A 23271-nucleotide genomic window follows, 5' to 3' on the forward strand; every position below is an offset into this window, starting at 1 on the left:
TTGATATTAAGTCTTTGTGTTGCCTATCAAAATGCAATGAATTTCCCCCTGTATTGTTTTCCATCTGTATAGCCTAGTTATACCCCACGCAACGAAGTTGCGGAGGGTATAATGTTTTTGACCCGTCCGTCCGTCCGTCCATCAGTCCGTCAGTCCGTCAGTCCTGTTTCTTGTCATCGCAACTCCTCTCAAACCACACAACAGAATTTGACGAAACCTTTTCAGATAATAAGGACATACTATGTAGTTGTGCATATCGACGGGAAATTGCGATTCAATTTTTTTTCTAGGAGTTACGCCCCTTTGAACTTATTTACTTTAATGTTCTACTGCAACAGTTTGTCATCGCAACTCCTCTCAAACCACACAACAGAATTTCACGAAACCTTTTCAGATAATAAGGACATACTATGTAGTTGTGCATATCGACGGGAAATTGCGATTCAATTTTTTTTCTAGGAGTTACACCCCTTTGAACTTATTTACTTTAATGTACTACTGCAACAGTTTGTCATCGCAACTCCTCTCAAACCACACAACAGAATTTCACGAAACCTTTTCAGATAATAAGGACATACTATGTAGTTGTGCATATCGACGGGAAATTGCGATTCAATTTTTTTTCTAGGAGTTACGCCCCTTTGAACTTATTTACTTTAATGTACTACTGCAACAGTTTGTCATCGCAACTCCTCTCAAACCACACAACAGAATTTCATGAAACTTTGTAGATGATAAGGACATACTATGTAGATGTGCATATCAAAAGGAAATTACGGTTCAATTTTTTTTCTAGGAGTTATGCCCCTTTGAACTTATTTGCTTCAATGTACTTCTGCAACAGTTTGTCATCTCAACTCCTCTGAAAACACACAACAGAATTTCATGAAATTTTATAGATAATAAGGACATACTATGTATATTGACAGGAAATTATGATTCAATATTTTTTCTTATACAATTTTTTTTTCTTATACTTATTTAATTTCTCCAATGACAATGTGGGGACGTGGGGTATGTGAGCGTGCTCACTAAGGTTCTTTAATTAACTTAAATATTCATACTGGACTTGGATTTCCAGCTTTTTGGCTAACGTTGATTCTCCACCAAAACGGGTTCTGTTAACATGTTAACAACACCTTGATTGTGGCAAAAACAGTAAACAACAAATTCCAAAATGCTGATAACACTTAACACAATGGGTTGAAAACAGTTAACAGTACCATCAACTTTGTTTAAAATTGGCTTTACAGTTTTAGAGAAGATGAAAACATGCAAGTTAACAGATAACAACAATAACCGACATGGAGCTCACATGTTACTTTTAAAATTAATGTGTGTTTATACGCCCGATTACAGGACGTATTATGGTCTAATGTTGTCCGTCTGTCCCTCGGTCTTCAACAATTACCTAAAGAAAATTGCATAAAACTTAGGTGAATCTATTAATGTGAGCTCCTTTTAGAATTTTATAAATTTTACATATCACATCTCTGAGTTATGGGGTTGTATTCATTTAAAAAGGGGGGATTTCTCAGTTTTTGGACAATAACTCAAAAATGCTTTTAGCAAATCTTATGAAACTTTGGTGAATTGTTAATATCTATCAATGTAAGCTCCCTTTTGATTTTCATTAATTTCTAATAATAAATATAACATTGATAAGTAATTGAACTTTATTCTTTGAAAATGGGAAGGGCCTATCATGCGCAGCTGTTTATTGATCTTAATAGTTAAGAGTTCTTATGGAATAAATTCAAGAGATTACCAAGGATAAGATACCACTATTCATTTATATCGATTGATATGGGGCAATTTCTTTGACATGAGTAGTCATTAAAATGCAAATGGAACTCGCATCCTAAGCAGTCTGTCAAAATCAAAAAGCTGCTATTCTGTTGATTCCAGAAAACTATGGTTGCTAGGTACTTTTGTAACAAATGAAGGGTCTTGCATGTCTTCCTGATGTACTTCAGTCAACATTGTAATCTTTTCAAATCTGTAGACAGATGTAAATATGGTTGATATTGATGTGTTTTTCCAAAAAGGTTTTCAAGGAAGTTCAACAAGCTTGGAAATTGAAAGTAAGTGGTAGACTCTTGGTAAGAGGTAAGTCCCCTTCTAGACCAATTGTAATGATTGTAGGTCACTTCATACCTGATAAGTGTGCTCTTACACCAAATTCTATTATTGTTGACCCACAGATTAATGTAAGAGAACTAGATGGTGATCTGCTCAATCCAAGTGATGTATTCTTACATAATATTGAACAGATTGATTGATATTTGTAGTTAAAATGCCACTTCCAGTATTGGCTATTTCTTGGTAGAAGCAGGAGTGGTCATTGAGAACTACTTAGGCAACTGTAATTTGGCATATCATGATCATTTCCCAAAGTTCAATAAATATTATAGATTCAAAATTAGAAGTAGAATGTGTCCATGGGACAGATGTCCCTGCAAATGAATATATGGCAAATTCATCAATTTTCTATCTTTTAAGGGACACATAAGTTATGATAACAGTGAAAGTTGAACTTGATTAATAGCATTGTGACTAAAATTTGTGTATAACTAAGATTTGGTTGAGGCAAACCTAAAGTAAGTATGCGGAAGAGACAAGTTTAGAAAATATCCAATTTATAATGGAAAATAACTGGAATTTTTGGACATAGACAGACAAGGGTAAAACTTAAAGGCCCATCCATTATCACAAAGACATGAAATATGGCAAAGAGATTATTTCTAAAACATTGAAGTTCCTGTTATTCCAAAAACTGTATCTGATCCCCTGCCTTTGCTAATAATTGAATACAAGATGCTGTAAAAATGACGCAACTGTTTTAATCTTACACTTTATACTAATCATGTGCCATAACTCCTGAACAGAATATGCAGAAATTGTCAAAATCAAACAACATCAAATTTGTTAACCAAAACAATAAATTAAAACTTGAAAGAATACCGGTAGGTAAAATGGTTCTCAAGTTATTACAAAGCATAACATTTCACTTCTATATCTTGCTCACTGTTGAAGGCTGTAAAAATGATGCAACTGTTTTAACAATGTCTTACACTTAATACTAATCATGTGCCATAACTCCTGAACAGAATATGCAGAAATTGTCAAAATCAAACAAAACCAAATTTGCTAACCAAAACAATAAATTAAAATTTGGAAGAATACCGGTAGGTAAAATGGTTCTCAAGCTATAACAAAGCACCATATTTAACTTCAAGAACTTGCTCACTGTTGAAGGCTGTAAAAACCTGGTTATGAATAAATTTGGAACTGTTTAATAAGACATAAAAAGACGTAGATTTATTGTCATCTTTAATTTTTATTTACCAACATTTTACATCATACACAACTGAACAGATGTGGTCACCTAAAATGCACGTATTCATTGTAACTACAGTGAAATGTGTCTAAAACATACACCTTTCCTCACTGATCATTATGTTTAAATTACACAGAATTTACTAAATATCATTCACTGTGTCAACTAAAATACAGTGCTGACATGTTTTCCATCTCAGTTAAGAAATATGTCACTGTATGTGATCGATAACTGTGATTATAATACTGGTTATGTAATGAAAACAATGTCGTTCTTGCAGAATCTGAATTTAAAATGTCTCGTGTAAAAATGCCTACTTCTTTTTCAGATTTCTTCCTTAAAAATAGTTTTTCACTAAGGATTTGTAATTCAATTTTTCCATGGTGTGTACAAATTTCAAGACAGAAAAAAAAAGTGAAATGCCTTAAAGAAATATTATAGATAAAATAAATTGTAACTGATTCCAATTTAAGATTTCAATTTTTATACCATTATAATGATGTAATGAAATGTAAATGGCTGGAAACAGTTTTATAGAATCTTAATTCAATTTAAGACTTGTCATTGAAGATTCCAGTCTGATTTAAACATATCACAAGACATTGGATTGAAAAGTTTTTCTATAAACTTTCATTGTACAATGTTTGAAAAAACATGTTAAGAACATGGCATTGGCATAGAAGAGACTTTACAATTTCAGAAGAACTTTTTGGTATAACATTTATATTTTTCTATTTTCATTTTCATAATCAAGTCATTAATAATTTATTAGAATAATATAAAAATAAGTAGACAAAATCAGACAAATTATTTATTCTATTTTAAATTCTTTACCACAAAGAAAAAATAACAATAACACATTAGCAACAAATTTTTAGTATTTTCAGGATTTATTCTTATCAGTTTTATCAATTGAAAGTCGGTAAAATTCTCTTTCAGGTCAATTTTTTTTTTTTAAGATAAAAGGTACAAATAATGATATTTAAAATAATCCCCAAAACTCTTGATCAAATGTCTTAGACAGAAAAGGCCTCTGGAGTGGGTTTCACACAAAAATAGTATGACTAAGATTGATCGTAAAGTATACTGTATTGTTTATGACTTAAGATCAATCTTAGTCCTAAGTTTTTTTGTGAAACCCACTCCTGACTAGTAACAAAACACTTTTCCTTTTATTTGGAGACTGAATTCATTTGTATTATATTCCACTAATATTTTCAATAGAAAAAAAATGTTACAATATAGAAAATAATAAATAACATGAATGGAAGATAAGAAATAGTGTCTTTGCTAATGCAAATAAATAGATGTCAAGGAAAATTTTACAACATTGTAGTGACCTCTTGTTCCAAGGATTCATGCATACTGTGTCAACGCTTTCATTATGTTCATAAAATCACATAATCAATAAATACTTTTTACATATAACAGGAAAACTTCTTTTTTAATTAGAAGCTCCCTTTTCTTAATTGTTTCTGATTACTAGTGTGAAACAATAGTGTTCTTTTATACTGAAAGTAGAAGGTATATTTTTTGGTTTAAGATTTTTTTAAACCCAAAAATCTGCATGTGATGTTGAAGTATCAGTATGCCAAAATGGCTGTTAAACTGCAGTAAAATAACATTCATCTCATTTAAAATAGTGAAAGGTCTATAATAAAACGTGTAAAAACAGTTGATTGTAAGATTGGTTTATGGTAATGTGTAAAAATAAAACTATAAATCACTTTCGAATAAGTCAGCTTTTGGATTCTTTCTAAAACAAAATCCATTTGCGTCATTTACTATGATTATTATAACAGAATATGTGTAAAATTCAGATGCATGTTTAAATCCTAAGCTAGCTGTATTTATTTACTCCTTATTGTAGAATTTAGCTGCAAAAAAATCCATGTCCTGAATTCAATATTTACATACTCTGGACTTAAAAAAATTGCTACATCATGCATATCATAGTTTCTTACATAACCAAAGCTGTTCTATCTATCTTTTAAATTATTGAGCATAAGAGAAGGAAACACGAAAACAAATCTCAAAAGAGCATAAAAAATCACAGGAAAAATTTGTGCCAATATTGGCATGAAATTCAGTTAGCTTTTTTCATGGAAAATATCAAAAAATCTGGACGTTTCCAAATACATTCTATTGAGTTCTTTTAAGGAACATTTTTCTGATTCCTAACATCAACATATTATTTATTTTAATTCACTGAAATAAATTCACCTTGCCCTATCGTCCTCAAAAAATTAAATATTAATGCCTTGAAAGGACCCCAGGACATTTTCTTGAATAGCCCCAACAATAAATATATTACATACTATCAGTATTTTTTTCTCTCTCTTAATGTAATCCATATGTAGCAGTACTCTTGTTTATAAAAAACAATTTCTTCACTTTCAAAGTAAGTTCTGCTCAAATAAATAAAAATATGAATCACATACTACATTCTATCAATTTCTTTGTTATATAAAACCGAATCAATAGAATGCAGATTAAGTAATAAGGAGACATCGAAGTTAGTGGACTATCATCATAACTTATAGGCAAGAAAGCACTTTACTAAAAATGCTTTCTAACCTTTGAAAGTAAGCATTGTAGTCAGCCTGAACATAGGTAATGTCTACAATGCTTTCTTTTGTATACTGGTATTCTGTACTGCTATAACAAGTAACATTCACAACAATTCATTCATTCATTTACACACTCATGCAAACTCTGTCCGTCAAACAAATGTTCGGCAGTATGATTGGAGTCTATTTGGCATCCGCTGAACAATCATTATTAAAAATTTCATACTCTGTATGAATATAACTAATAAAATCGTGGATAAAAATGCCATTGATTATTTCAGATAAAAATTGTTTTCTATAATCACAAGCTTCAACAATATCCGTCAACAATTTATCATCATCATAATCATCCCAATGTTTTACTTGCAGTAAGAGGATGATCAAAATTAAAACATGCCAATCTCCAATCAACGAATTTTATCATATCACATCATTGTAAAACTATTCATTGGTGACATCCCTGCTGTAGATTCACTAAAATCGTAATATATCTCTAAGCTGTGCCTCCAGTGGCTGTTGTACCCTGGGCATCTGGGTTGGTTGTAGTGTCCTGAGATGAGCTTTGTGGCCCGTCATTTACAATGGCACGAATGTGTGGAGGTATAAGTTTAGGGTTGAGATTAGGCTGTATTGATAATTCTGAAATATAAGTAACAGGTTAATTTAATTTTTCATTCCACTAGTAATTATAAATAATACTATTCTTATCTATAAACATTTTTGAATTATAAGGTATATTGCTACTGTACTGCTTAAAAATCATAGTAAAGATTATGTATTTGCAGGAAAAGCATTTCATCATTAAGTTCATCATGTTCACCAGGTGCACACAAAGTTTCACAAGAATGCAAATGTTAGCTTGCAAAGAATACCCCTGATGGAGTCTGACAGATGTGATCACTCATCACTTACAAGCTGTTAGTCCTAAATAGACATTCAGTTGATAAGAAATGCATACATGTCAAGTGACATGATATTCGCGTGTAATACACGCTTTTTCAACGGTTTACACGCGAGGATTTTGTCACATGGCGTGTACACGCTTTTCACCACTTTACACGCAATTACACTTTTTCGTTCTTTTCATTTTTTGGTCGTTAGTGATATCGCTATTCTCGGTTTTTTTCCTTATTTGGCGATAAATACCGAAAAATTCGAAGTAATTGTTTGGCTGCCATATTGTTTATTTTTCTATGGCCAAACAGTAAAAGGTAAGTAGTTTGTGATTAGTTTTAACGATTTTGTGACTTTCTTTCAAATTCACTTTATAGGGGAAATGTGCACAGAAAGAGGTCACTTTCAGGGCCTGTACCGTTGTCTAAAGTGCCGATTGTTAAGCCTAAACGATGTGTACGGCAAGATTCAAGATTTATAAATTATATTTTGGAGTTCGAGTTTAAATGATCGAGTGACAAGTAACGCTTAATTTGTGCATTCTATGTTGCAATGATAAAAAAACAATACATGTGAGAGGAGAAATACAATGTAGCTATTTGAATAAGCATTTAACATGTTTATCTAATGGAAATCAAATTTATAAAACATTTTTCTTTTTCAATTTCAGTTTCAAATCTAGCCAACACGGCAACAGATTTCTACAGGCCATGGGGATAAAAATATCACAGAACTGTTGGATCAGCTCTCATAATACCAGCTTTCTTCTGATGAACTACCCAGTTTTAACCAGGCAATAGCAATGGGAGCAATGGCAGAGATAATAGATGACATTTTACATTGCCAAAATAAACCAATATTATGACATTCTTTCAAATCTTGATGAAGCTAATTCAGTCAAATATCAATTCCTACTGTGGGAGAGCCTTTTCAATTATAAAGAAATTGACACTGAAATCTGATCAGAACTTGACTATGTTACATTTGTATTGTGTGCTGTTATCAAATAAATGTAACTAAACTTGAAACTGGCAGTTATTTTGAATATGTGCCTAGTGACGGTGCTTTAAAAGCAACATAACAGACCACTGTTTAATACAATAAAAGTTCACAGTAGAATATATTTTGTTTTTTTTATATTCACAAATTTGTATGAAATTATGAAAATTACCACATTCATATAAACAAGTCCGCATCTACGCCACGCGTTTTTACACGCTTTTTGACATATCATGTCATGTCATGACATGATTTCCCATTGTCAGAGGTTGACATGTATGAAGAAATGTGTGACAAAAGTATTTATTAGGTGTATGTATAAATGGACAAGGTGATTGCAATAGCCTTGTTCATATAGGGTACAAAAAGTCTTTACCAAAAGAAAACCCATATCAGTTTGCATAGTAAGTTATACTCCAGAATATAGCGATTGGACACTAATGATGAACACTAAATCATGTCAGGGCTATTCCAGAAAAAAATGTATGGGGGGGTTGGAAGGCACTTTTTGTCAGCACCCGCCACCCAGACAATTGTAATTGAGACTTATAGTGCATTATAGTGTGAAAAGTTGCTCTGATACCCATCACCCATGTATTATTAATATAATGTGCCTTCCAACCCCCCCCCCCCCCCCCCCCCCCCCCCCCCCAAACATTTTTTTCTGGAATAGCCCTCAACGGAAACAAAAAGAGGATTGATGAAAAGATAAAATTAACACCTAATGTATCAAAAGTGCCCAACTATGACTTATAATGATTTAAAAGTAACAGTTCTTCAAGCTGTTGGTTTTTTGTTATTTAAAAGAAACTAAGTTCTAAACCATCCAATTTAACTGGATCTCCACATATTGGATAATTCTAATGCAAGTCCAGAAGTAAAGATTTTTTTCAATTCCATTTTTAACATGACATGAAAAACTTAGAAAGTAAAAATAAAGATGTAAATTTATGTCATGCATGTACTTACCTTGAGGGGTGAAATTAAATAAGGGTGGCAATTCTCTACCATTGGGTAACCTTGTAGATGGTTCTCTCAATTCGTCAAAAAAACAATGAGCACATGCTTCAAGAGGAGATATTCTAGCTGACGGAATATATTCTAATAACCGACTGACAACCTGTATAGCCTCTTGTGGTGTTCTTGGTCTAAAAACCTACAATACAAATCAGTTATTTTAATATATAATACTTCAAGATAATTTATTTCCCATAATACATCGTATATTCAAGGGTAAAAGTGCACAAAAACGTAACATCCAGATAGCGGGAGTTTCTTCATTATCTTAAGTTACTGTTGCCAAGGTACAGTAAACAGGCCATGTCACATATTTACATAATTTTATAAAATGACAGCCTCGGTCAACAAGATAATTTGCAATGGCAAGTGTTGTAAATAAGTTTTTTTTTTTTTTAGGGATATTCAAACTGCTATTAAAGAGTGTCCTCATATTATAATGTGTGATGTCTTCAGAGGAAATCTGATGACATCACATGTAAATTATGAAAATGCTATAAAATGTGAAATTGTAGTTCTGTCTTTATTGATATATTTTGTGTAGTATGTAGATTTACAAAATCTGCTTCAAGGACAGCATGACCTTTTTATGTTGTTTTTATAACTTCTGTTCCTGTTTACAAATTTGAATTGCTTTTCTCTTTTCATTCTTTATTGTATTTTCTTTTCTGTCCATCTTGTTTTTTCTTATAATAATTGACATTACAAAGATGATTAGTGGTCATTTTTGTTTCATACTGATTTTGCAGTTGATGACACTTTGTGTTGATTGCAGATTCAGATTCAATAGTTTATTGCATCTTATTGATAGTCTCAAATGTAAATACAACTTTTTTTGTCAAATTGTTTGGACACTATTCCAAAAGTTGAAAAAATATGTTGACATCAAGATGTCTTTTAAATTTCTTGTATCATTGAATTACCATCTCACTGATGGTTACATTATATCTTTTGTCCAAGTTTGCTTTAGCTTTTCACTTTGTCGTTTAACAGTTATCTTTGAGTTTTTTTATGCTTTTAGTCAGTTTCAAAATTGGGTTTTTTTTTTGCCTATGTTTATGCCTTCAAAAGCAAAATGACAATCAAATAGTTATAAAGGCAAGACATTTTTATCTGTAAAATTAACAAATACTTGAGGTCAACCTTTACCTATGTTTTGACACAGAATCACATAATAGTTCACTCATATGATGTATAATAATATTTTTTAATATCAAACCTTGTTCCACGGATGTGTTTTTATCTGTGGAAATTTAAATTCCGTGTAATTAGGATTCATTTCTTTTATTTGGTCTCTGTTTGGGGTGCCTAGGACTTTTATTATTTCTACCAGTTGATCAACGCCACTGTCCCCAGGAAATATAGGCTGGCCTAGAAGTAATTCGGCCAGTACACACCCTGCAGACCACACATCTGAAAATAAGGACAGAATAATTCAAACATTGCAACAATAGTCATCATGGTCATATACATTAAATAAGTAAAAAGAAAACTTGAGAATTCAAACTTGACAAGTCTGAATCAGTGGGAAATGTTGGGAACAAAATATTTTGAAAAAGCTCTGTAGATTAAGATAGTAATTCATTGCAGTTTGATTTTAATAGGAAAGTTTCAACCATATCAATTCTACATTTGTCTATATAGTTTCTGTCTCATAAAATGTAACTTGAATTGGCAAAATCAAAGTCAGCTGTCTTGTGCATGTTGTGTATCAATAGAATTTCTTAAATCTGAAAAGATGAAACTAGCATCTACAAATCAAAGCGAATCAGTAGTACAACTTTAATTGATGTAAAACATATAATGTATCAAACACAGTCTACAGTCCCAAAATGGTCATATTTGCAATAAAAATGTCTTTAGTTAAATTGACTGAAATAAATATTCAGAAATAAACCAACCTACTGTCAGAATATCCAAGATGGGTAATTTTGATATTTAGTTCATACTATTTTGTCATGAAAAGATTCAAGATATAATTTTGACTTGTAATGAGTTTAAAGTTATCAGAAAATTGTGCTACATCAGCAATACTCAAAAGAATGATAAGTGTGAAAATAGTTACTTTGGAGATGAAACTTTGGAATTTGATGGGCTTGTGTTTATTTACACCTCCATATTCAGACGTAAAATTTGACATTCAATTGATCCATAACTTGACATTTAAATGCCTAAACTTAAATTTAAAATTATGTAAAAATCAATATTTCACTGTTTATATAAATCAATACTTCTTCCTGTTAACCACTAAAATAGTAAAATAACAAAAATACTGCAGGAAAATTCAAAATAGAAAGTCCAACAGGTCAAACACATCAAACAATTAGAAAACAAATCTCATATTCCTGAATTGGAAAAGGCATTTCTTTTGTTTAGAAAAATAGAGAGTTCAACTTGGTTTTACAGCTAGCTTAAACTCTAACTTCATGACAGTCATATAAAATTCCATGATATTGACAACAATATTGAACAAAGTGTGAACAAAACAAGCAGACATAATGTCAAAAATAGGGGTACATCAGTTGTTCACTATGAGTATGACACCATTTTTATGGTACTAGCACAATGCATCACAAGGATGGTAATGTCCTACAGAATTTGAAAACTGTGACAAAATAGCATTACCATTGAAAATGTTTTTTACCTTCCCAATGACAAGCTTTTGAAATTGACTAAAATCATTTGAATATTTTAAATTTCATGATATTGCTGCCTGTAGTTAGTTATGAAAAGTTAAATACCTATTTGACATGTATAGTCTGTAGCACCAAATATTAGCTCTGGAGCTCTGTAATATCTTGAACAAATGTATGAAACGTTGGGTTCTCCCCTTACTAAAACCTTGGCACTGAAATGAAGATATGGACATTTTATAAACACAAGTCTAGCATGTTAAAGTTTGTCCTTTTGACAGATAGAAGTTTATTGACAAAAACACAATTATACTTACTATTATATAATTTAACATCATAACAATAAACTGTTCAGCCTAAACCACTTAATCTTTATTTTCTCAAAAGTCAATATAAAAGCCAGCTTATAACTTGTAGGCACTGATAAAAAAAATCGGTTCTTCTTGCATTGACAACTATAAATTAAATATTGAATTGTTCTTATTAAAGCACTGTGAGGCAAATTTAGGAATATATCATGGTTCAACTTTAATTTAAGACAAAGAAAGATAACTCCAAAATTTAAAATGATGATACTACACACATTAGGGCTATTCCAGAAAAAAATGTATGGGGGGGTTGGAAGGCAGTTTTTGTCAGCACCTGCCGCCCAGACAATTGTAATTGAGAATTGTAGTGCAGTATAGTGGGAAAAGTTGCTCTGATACCAATAACCCATGTATTATTAATACAATGTGCCTTCCAACCCCCCCATACATTTTTTTCTGGAATAGCCCTTACAAACTTTCTTATTTATGTAGAATTTATATTGTGTCAATTTATTCATTCAGTGTATGTTTACTTGTTTTTGTTAATCTATGCTTTTGATTGAGTTAAGCCATATCAATTAATATGTGTCATACACGTAGATCCAATTTATTCATTCAGTGTATGTTTACTTGTTTTTGTTAATATGTGTTTTGTTTTTTATTTAGTTAAGCCATTTCAATTGATATGTTGTAAGCATGCCTTTCTATATTTTAATGTTTTACCACTACATCTGGTTAAGGCGGAGGTTGGCACCTATTAAAACATTTCAACCGACTTATGTTTGCACTTGTCCTAGGTAAGGCATCTGTTGTTCAGTGATTGTCTTTTGTTGATGTGGTACATAAGTGTTTCTTTTTTTTATATAAGATTAGACGTTTGAATAGTTTTACACTTGTCATTTTTGGGGCCCTTTATATCTGTTTGGTGTGAGCCAAGGCTCCGTGTTAACCTATAATGGTTTACTTTTTACTAATTGTGACTTGGATGGATATTTGTCTCATTGGCACCCAGACTCATACCACATCTTTTTATAACTATATAACTTGATAATTATTATTTGTGTTCAATATATATATACAATATTTTTGATGATCTCAAAAGAACTTTTTTTTTAAGTCTTGAAAACTTATAACTATAAAGCTAGCCATACAAGGTTTTGTTGTATGAATACAATTTTTTTTTATCAATCTATCTTACCTGCCAAAGTCACACAACTTGAGTACACCTGTTTCCGGGTCTAATAATAAATTCTGCGGTTTTATATCTCTATGACAAACTCCTTGTGAATGAATATATGCTAAACTTCGAAATAACTGGTACATGTACAACTGCAATTGAAACAAAAATATTTAGGATACCATAACTTTAAACATATATGTATAAGTCTATCTTCAATAAATATCTTTAAAAAAAATAATTACAAAAACTGTTTTAAAAAACTTCTATAATGTCTATTTTACACATATGTGGTATTTAACTGTAGCAGTGGCCAAGTTGTATGCTAGGAATGATTTTTGACATGTCTGGTTTAAAAAACATCTGGTATCGGACAATGAGATTTTTTTTGAAAGCTCAGATTTTATGGTATACATAGGAGACAAGACAACAAGAGCAAAATGTCTTAAAATGATGACAATGTTTGCATGGGCCATTTAAACAAGATGTTCTTGTGCCATGTAATAGAATATAAATGAACTAAAACAAAACGTAATGTGGATATGGATGTTGACAATCATATGGTTGCAAGGTTTCTGTGTATAATTTTTTCCTGTAACAAAATAAACACTGTATTTTCTGTAACATCTTACCTTGATATATAAAACAGGAATCGTCTGCTTGGATTTACTATAGTGTCGAGCTACTCTGTAAACGGTCTCAGGAACATATTCTAGGACTAAATTTAGGAACACTTCGTCTTTCTAAAAAAAAAATAAAAAAAATATAGGTACATAAAATATGATTAATAAGAAATGAAGAAAACACAGGAAAAAATGATAAGTTGTATAGTCAACTGATTTATTTTATGTGGTAATCAGGGATATCTGTGAATTATGGATGCAAGTAAATTAATAAGTAAATATGATTCCTGATTGTTTGAAATGCTTTTATTGATTGTCTAATATCGCATATGAATTTTTCATGCTGATTTTTATTTGTTATGTAATAATGTATAGATACAGTTACATCATTTTTTACTCATCCTCATCCATGTGTAAGAGCTGATGTCAAAATCAATTTCCCTTTTTTTGCATAACTGTTTAAATGCAATTCTAATAGCACACACTAAACAAAATGATGAAGTTTACTTTATCAATAACTATTACAACTCTGTCATATTGTCTTTGTTATGGTTTAAGCTTTAAAAGAATGTTAACTATGTCTACTAACAAAATTTTCCACATCATTTAATAACTCTCTTGATTTTGCCTACATTTACATTTCATAGACACCAGCGGTTATTTATGGCTTCATTTTTTGTAACTCTTATTTCACATTTATACGTGTGTATATAAGTATCATACAGTTTGTCATTTATTCTCACTCATACTTTTCATATATGAAATTCGTATACTTTCTTAAAGCTAAAAGTTCTTCAATTTTCAGATGCTTGTTTCAACAGGAAGACCATGAGCTTAAGATTATATTTCCATAATTTTGATGTTCTATACATGTAAATTGTCTATTGGAAAAGCCATCATTTATGAAAATAATATTTTGAATTTCAGCCATGAATATGTTGGTGTACATGTTACATAAACTGTATTACATCATTATTATTGAACAAACTTTCTGGTAAAAAAAAAACAAACCAAAACAACTAATAATATAACTACACCTGGACAACAAATCATTTTGATATCAATTAGTTTCAGGGTAGCTCCATGTCAATTAACAAACAGAAAGAACTATAGATAAAGAAAATATTTAACATACAACGTTCATATATATCTTACATTTTGTCACTTGATATCTAGACAAAGGAATAATAATTACCTTTTCTCCAGCTGAGTAGAAGAAATATTTTAATTTCACAATATTTGAATGTTCAAGCTTCCTCATTATTTGCAATTCTCTGTTCTAAAAATATAAATAAAACAGTACATTATTAACATGACAATGACGTTGAATATATGAGACAAACTGCAAGGAAAGCTTACAGAATGAGCTGCAGGTCCTCACATAAATATGATATAAAGCAATGACAACATCTATGATTTCCTAGGGAAACCACAATACTAGATTGGTTAAAAAGAGGTGCACCCAGGGCTTTAGTCATGACTCATGTTAGCTGGTATAGTTTAAAGAAGTATCAATAAATTCTCCAAAGGGGTTTCTGATTACCCTTAGGGACCAAAATAATCCCCTAGTCCATGATTTGCTGCAAACAGAAACCCCAAAATTAATCTGGAAAACAATTTGAATAGATGAACAAAAACTCAAAAAGCAAAAATTTTGGTTTCCCCTTGTTCTTTTCGTTTCTCCTTAAAACATGTTAAAACAAAACATTAAATATATAACCACAGCCTTAATTTTTTCATCAATAGCAACAATTAATTTGAAGATAATTTGTTGAAAGGCATTTGCACTGAAACATATGGACCAGCAAGCCCCTTGTACAACCAAAAAAATAACCTGAGTTCTGTCAGAAAAAGCATATTTAGACCGATTTTATAGACTGTATATATAAATGTACATTTTGTTCGTACAAATGTTTGCAATACCTTTTCAAAACACTATAACACTATAACAGTGGAATACATTTGTTCGGAAGTAATGTTAAATTGATAAAAAAGCAGATTAATCTCCCTTTCAATTCTATGAAATTCATATGATTACTACTGACCTTGAATCTTTTGTCTTGTAAGACTTTTTTGATAGCAACAAGTTCATTGGTTTCGACTAGCTTGGCTTGATAAACTACCCCAAAGGAACCATTTCCTATAACTTTTGCATCAGTATATGACACTTCTTGTGTTCTATCTGATCCTGTTCCAGCAGTGGCTAAAACAGTTGTCACTTTACTACCGTCTTTACCTGAAATAAGAATGAAAGTATTGCATTGTCAATTTGTGTCTTAAAAAAACAAAATATACCCCTATGGACCATATCTCTTATATTCAGCAGGCATGAATACCCAGTGTAAATACTGCTATACATGTATGACGTGGACCCTTGTCTGTCTCAGGTTGTACTAGACCCCTACTTATGAATGAAAGGTTTTATATACATATGATATCAATATACCTAAATATATATGTAACTTAATAACCTCCATTGGACAACAGGATTAGCAAAAGGTGGGATAACAGATTTCTTTTTTGTGTTGGGAAATACATGAACTGACAGAAATGGGTAATACTGGGCTTGTTTTACACTTAGAAGTAAAGAAATATTGTAGTTTCATAGTTTTGATAATAAATAGTTACATTTGGAAAAGAAAAGCAACGAGAGTCCTAAGAAGATAAAATAATTTAATTTTTCATTTTCTTTTACAGTTAGAATACAAATAAGTTTTGTCAATTGCACATTTTTCTGCCTAATTTATTTCCCAGTTTTGTTTGAATCAATCCAAGGTTTGAAAAAGAATCATGATGTACATGTAAGTGATTTTTTTGTAATTGCTATACAATCATATCTCTAATAAATAAACACCCTAGGGAAATAGGTCATCAACATTTCTAAAGATGAAAAGACTAATTAATGAAATATAAACTAATCTATGTTATAATCTTCCTAATTACTTATCAATTAGTGATGTTCATACATGTAAAAGAAACAATATTGTGTAATGAACAATGACAAAATGTCTGTTTTGTCATTTTCGTTTGATGTAATTAATTGTTTACCTTTAATATTAATTATATAATCATATATTATAATGTATAACAAATCAAGAAAAAAAAATCAAATGTTAACCTATAGCATTTATAGTTTAACCAATTAAGTCGAAATAGCAATTTATAAATCTGATTGGGAAAACTTTTTACATTTGTCTACAGATGTTTAAAGTTGCTTGACCAACATAACAATATGCTTTCTCATTTGTATACTTTTGTCCTGTGGTGGTACAACTTGTTTTCCTTCATATATTCAGTAATATTCTTCAGCAGAATATAAAATATACATGTATATTACTTTTGAATATATTCATGCATATTCTAATTTCACTATGAAGATAAGGAACAAACATACAAGTATACCAGTTGATTCTGTCCATTTGCAATTGTCATGTTTAGTATTCTTAATTTTCTACCATATTTTAATTGCATACATGTCATGCATGTACATGTACATGTATAAGACATTTTGAATCTCATTCAACATGAGATTAATTTGAATTGACAGTCACATAAAAAATCTTTTTGAGAGTCTATGTACTTTTGTAGTTATAATAACCAGATTTTTTCTGTTGGATTTATAAACATGGTGCAGACTACACGAATGAATTTTATTTTTACAGGACATTCAATCTAGAAGCATCCTACATTTTAGCTTTACCAGACCGAATGAAATTTTGGACCGGAATTCAACCAAATTTTACCAGACCGATCCATTATTCACCGGATTTGTCCGACGTATTTCGTGTAGTCTGATGGTGGGCTTCTGATGTTTTCTGCTTTGGTCGGTTTGTTGTCTCTTTGACACATTCCTATTTTCCATTCTCTATTTTATATTTATATGTACCATAAATGTCAGTGAACTGGCATAGTTACAGGACTCATCCTTCAGAATCTCAGGGAGAAGTGCTTGTTGGCATGCTGCACTATAATGTTTGGTTTTTACAAAGATAAATTTACATATGTATCTGGCCAACAGTATCTTACATGTACAATGAATTTAAGTTCTTATTTTGTATTGTTCAGTCCAATTAATTTCATGACAAAGAATAACTTAACAGTCATGACAGTAGCCTCATTTTATGTCATAAATAAAATTGTCATTTTAAGAAAAAACAGTTATATTTTTCTCATCCTGTAAAATATACAAATGTACTACAATTCTACCATTTTGATATTTATAAATGACTACATTGTAGCATCTAAAACAGGTTGGGGACAACCCGTCAAATTGGAAACCAGTCCCCATTAAAGTATTCTTTTGAAAGTATTTATTTTCTTAGCCGAGTCTTTTTCCTTAAAATAGCACAAATTCATGGAAAATGGAATAACTTCTCCCCACAAAATGATTTTTTTGCATTTTGGATTTAGAAAGTTTATACATGAATTATTGAATGTTGTCAATATTTAGAGTCAGAAAGGCGTGAGCCCTGCCATCTTTCAGCTCTGCTCTGTTAATGTAGTACTAGTTGACTAGTAAGAGAACATAGCAGCTGGCCAGTAGAAAACAAAACTTAAAAGACAAAAGACATGAGTTCAACTTCCAATTGTAAACTTTATGTAGCAACATTCCAGCAGTGCCTGCTTTATACGGAGTACATTGTATATACATATGGACCATAATTTGGTATTCGGCCTTTGGTTTCTTTTTGTATCCTTTTTTATAAGTTCTAAAATTTTAACTTTTATTTTGTGGGTTGTGTTGGTGTTAGAATAGTATGAATGGAACAATTGAGTTTTTCGAGAAAAAATTAATACATTTTGATTCACCGTTTACGTGACAGGAAACCAAACAGGAAACCAATCTTTATTTTCTTTATTTTGCACAATATAATTCAAAAGGCATAAATAAACACCATTACTAGTGTTACTTGCTTCATGTTAATATTTAAAATCTATTTTCAATGTTATATTAAAGTTTTTTTTAAACGTGACAGGAAACCATAAGAAACCGAAAGCATTTTTTTAGTTTTATTTTATTGCAAAATCTGCTTAAAATAATCTGAACAGTATACTTTTTCTTAAAATCCATCTTAAATGTAACAGTATTATAAAACTCCTAAATATGTGCTTGTTTTGAAAACAATTAGTACAATTTATTCAGAATTTTCCATATTTTCTTCATTGATACAGGATACCATAATCGTTGTATCTTGATGTTTTGGCCAAAAAAATATATTTATATTTGGTTTTTGAAATTCCAGTTATATAAAATTTATTCCAAATCATTGGCAATGTAAAATTCTGTAAATCCAGTAAAGAAAAAAACTTTTAACTTGGAATTAAAATCTTTAAAATAGGCACCATGTGATATTTGTGACCTGTACACCATCTACATGGTTTCCACATTTTAACTTACTTTTGTGGGCTAAAAACAATAAAGTACTTCCTTTCAAGTCATGCCTGGTAAAAGTTTACTTTTCCTTTGACAAGTTTATTGCGTTTCTGAAAAGTGTTTGCAGAACATGAATAAAAAAAATAATTAAAAATTGTGACAAAGTTACCAACTTTGTACATTCCAAGTGTAACGGTATATTAACATGCATTTATCATTTAATTATCTTTATTCACCTAAAATATCCAGTAATATTTACTGCTGAAGCAAAATCAATCCAACGAACATCGGCACTATGATAAGAGACGTAATTTCGATTGAATTTTCCAAGGACCCTTTACATCGTTATTGGGAAACGTAGTGTGTTTAAACGTCGGTCAAATTTGAAATCGATTTTGTCAAGTCATTGGGCATTTATTTTCACACAAGATCGTATGTAACATTATGCACATAGGAATAATAATAGACCCCCGGCGCAATCTCTTTGAAAATTGTATTTTCCTTTTTTAAACAAGTCGAAACAAGTCTACAGATTATGTTTGCTAACATCCCGTTGGAAACAAAAACAATGTTTAGAACTAGTATATCGTATGTCCGGCTGTAAGGGCATGATCACATGTTAGTCACATGTTTCACGTATGACCGGAAATGATTAGAACTTAAGGACAAAAACAATTTTAATAAATAACTGGACTTCTGTTTCGTGTGAAATATAACGCATAACGATAACGTCATTTTCTTACTTAATTATTACGAAGATCAAAACAAGAATGTAAATCATCTCTGATTTAACTGTTTGAACATCTCGCGAGAGTTCATATTTGCATATTGTTTTTAAGAATTCTATTACAACAAAGCAGATTACATCATCTAAAATTTGCGTTACGAAATCGGACACAAAAATCACGCCACTGTTCTTACATCTGCTACATAAATACTTATAGTTCTCGGCATTTTCTTCTCACTATTCTTATTGGTCGATGTTCTTTGTTATTTGAAAGCAAAAGTTACGAATTTGCCGGTGACGATTATCTATAAATCAGTCAGCGTTATGCTCTTCGGAAGCAAAAAGTAACTCGAGAAACGACACAAAAATACGGTTGTAGAATCTTTGAAATCCGTATATTTCAAATTTTTTTCTAGGGAAGAGTAGCATACACTTGTATGTTAATAAAAATAATGGCATCTTTAGATGCAGTTACAACTTTTCTTACAGTAATTCAAATTTTATCACTTTTCTTTAGTTATAGGAAACGGAGCCCAATAGCAAATTATGGTCCATATGTATCTCCCAATTGATACAATATTCCCAGGCTTGTTTTTCCTATGATGATTTCCTTGATAGAGGGTTGCTGTTACAGTAACTAGGAAGATATTAAACCAAGAGTTCCAAATGATGAAATTTAAATCATCCCTTCTTAAATTTTAAGGATGCCATCACGATTTGGTTGACCATTCTGGAATATCCGTTTCACAGATGATATTTGATGTTCCTTATGTGGAAACTGCAATCCTGTTCCATTTTCACGAAAGTGACCTATCAATTAGAATATTTACCGGGTTTGAAATAAAATGAGCAATATGACTGGTGCCACATGTTGAGCTGGATCTGTTTATCAATTGGAGCACCTGACGTCACTGAGATATTTATATATCTTTTTAAATGAGAAACCCTGAGTATGTGTAACTTACTAGTTTATGTATGTGCCCTTTTTTGCATACATGTAGGCAACGCGCAAGTGCCCTTTTGATAAATAAATTACCATGCCCTTATTAAGTTCTAGATAAAACAACATACATATTGTGCTGTAAAACAATTGAGTTAAATGTACTGGATATTTTTTTTGAGAAGCCTGTTATTTTGGGGATAAATTAACTCTAATGAAAAATTCCCGATGAAGAGAGCTGAGCAACTGTTGGTTGTGATCAGTGATGAACAACCCGGCAATTGTACATGTATATCACTTTTGAGGATCCAGAAAGAAGGTGCAATGGAAGGAAAACAATGTCATTGCCCCAGTCACCAAGAAGAACCATGTCAGCCTGATACCAGTTGCAAGACAAACATGTTCAGTCAAAATGGAAAAAAATTGACACAGGGCTTTCCCTTGAAATTGAAGTAGAAGGCTCAATTAAAATAATAGGCGACTGTAACATGCGTTCGGCGAAGCCGGACGCCCACCAAGCTCTTGGTGCCTTACGGCAGGGGGTCTGGGGTCCGCTCAAGGCCACCAGAAGCTCTGGCATAAATAGAGCAAAATCCTGCATTTTAGCAATCTCCTGGCATCTATTATCATCTTTCAAATGACCATTTTTTATGTATGAAATTAAAGAAAAAAAAAATCTCAAAGATATTTCATTTTTTTTATGTTATAGTTTTTTATTTTATTACCTTATGCTTAAAATTCATTTACTTTTAAAGGAGTTTTATTTTTATAATAATTTGGTTTGTTAGAAATCTTGATTGATTTATTTTGCATAACTACGTGCATTTGTAAACAAATGACCCACCTTTTCTCTATAAAGACTGTTACACGTATTTAAATCATACAATTATTTCTCAAATTGACAGAAAATTGATATATCCTCTGATTTTCGCTTTTTTGTATACTGTTCAATAAGTCGGGATACATAAATCATTTGGAAATGTTATTTATTTGTGGTCGAGTCGACAATATTCTACTTTCGTTTTTGACCTTGATTCTCTGAACACCACGTGGGTTTTGAAAAATGAACTTCAAAAGATACTGTTTTCCAGATTCTGAACAAATTGATCTACTGTATTTTCTTTAATTTGACTGCTATTATTCCATAACATAAGATTGTCATCCTATCTGATTGTCTTCACGTTTTATAAGCCAAAAAAAAAGCCAACGAGTTAATGACCATCGGAACGTCTCTATTGTTATCGTTCAATGACCACCGGAACGTCTCTCTTGTTATCTTTGAAAAGAAACGATGCATTCTGACTTTAAATAGACAGCCAATCAGTGACCTGAATTCATGTGAACTATATTTAGCCCAAGGTAAACACTGACTTCTCATCCTTGTTTATCGTGACCGCGACTTTGCGACAATACGTCTCTCGGCTGCTTGTAAACATTTGAAAAAGATATTTTTGTCTTTTTTAATTTATATTTTTGTCAGTGAAGTAGCCGGCACTTGAAACCAATGCAAACGGCGATTTCCGCCGGCTACCGGCTTAAATGAAAAGCCCTGATGACATCTTTTGGAGACATTTTTTTCATTCTACAATTTGTAGCAAGGATTGGATTCTTTTAGACAGTGAATAATTTTGTCCTTGTTTATCGCCCCCATGTAATCTTTTTCACACCTGTCTTATATTGACTTATTACAGCATGAAATAATTGTTTGACACAGCACTGATAGCTGCAAATTCTTTTATATTATACTTTTCATCTTGCAGCACATGTATATAGGTTATTATTGGGGTAGGTCAGTGCCTTGGATGCAATTTTTATATTGTGAATCACTTTTTCATATTATATCAGTTAGTCATGCGATGTGCAGTTGTTCAGACTTGGCTGTTGACAACGTGGTTTCAAACCAATGTGTATAATGAAAGGGAAATCGTATGGGTAAAATGTTAAATGCAGAAACTTAAATTTATGTAGCTGTAAATGGAAATCATTAGCAATTTCTTGGTCGCCATGTTGATTGTGTGATGACCCAATTCGGTACTGCAACTGATGGAGGATACCTACTTATTGTTCTCATTCCGCCGTAAGGTGCAGTCGATCCGGCTTTATTTCCTTCAGCAAAGGACGTTGTTCTGGGACGTCCACTCATGATCTAGAAGGATTAAAAGTCATTAAAACTGATATTCTTAGATGTAGCCTGTCAGTCACATCTCCCAAATGGCGCTCGTAAATATTCCAAGGAAATCAAGATAAACGAAGGTTTATATTCACTTTTAAGTCCAGTATTCACTTATTACATATGTCTTTTTCCATCAAAATTCAATGAAGAATATATGGGCACATTTAAATGAGTTAAAGGGTTCTATTTCCACTATTATTCAACCCGATTTGTTAATCGATAGCACAATGTTAATGCAAATTTGGTTTCCAATGGGTGATCTACAATGACGGGCGAGAACATGGCCGTGAATCTTCGTGATATCACGAGAATACAATTTTTAACCAATCACACACCAGAATTAGCTTGTTCGGCACTTTCCGTACTCGTAAAATATGCAACACGAGACAGTTGACGTATGACGTTAAAAGGAGGCACATTAAGGATAATTTTTTTTATTAGAACTAATTATTACTGAGAAAAGGTTTTATTTTTCTTGATTTTGCAACTTGATAAT

The 23271-nt window shown here is 31.5% G+C and overlaps 1 protein-coding gene across 1 annotated transcript; it reads right to left on the reverse strand.

The window, feature by feature from the left end:
* Nucleotides 1-3320: 3320 nt before the first annotated feature.
* LOC139524394 (glycogen synthase kinase-3 beta-like) lies at nucleotides 3321-23081 on the reverse strand. The gene is made up of 9 exons (XM_071319165.1): nucleotides 22661-23081; nucleotides 15607-15797; nucleotides 14757-14840; nucleotides 13571-13681; nucleotides 12960-13090; nucleotides 11562-11668; nucleotides 10040-10233; nucleotides 8773-8959; nucleotides 3321-6549 (listed from the first exon to the last, which is right to left on the reverse strand). The coding sequence occupies exons 1-9, from the start codon at nucleotides 22743-22745 to the stop codon at nucleotides 6404-6406; spliced, it is 1236 nt and encodes a 411-aa protein (XP_071175266.1). The 5' UTR covers nucleotides 22746-23081; the 3' UTR covers nucleotides 3321-6403.
* Between the last annotated feature and the right edge of the window lie 190 nt (nucleotides 23082-23271).

The sequence above is a fragment of the Mytilus edulis genome, chromosome 5, assembly GCF_963676685.1.
Source record: "Mytilus edulis chromosome 5, xbMytEdul2.2, whole genome shotgun sequence".
Classification (NCBI taxonomy): domain Eukaryota; kingdom Metazoa; phylum Mollusca; class Bivalvia; order Mytilida; family Mytilidae; genus Mytilus; species Mytilus edulis.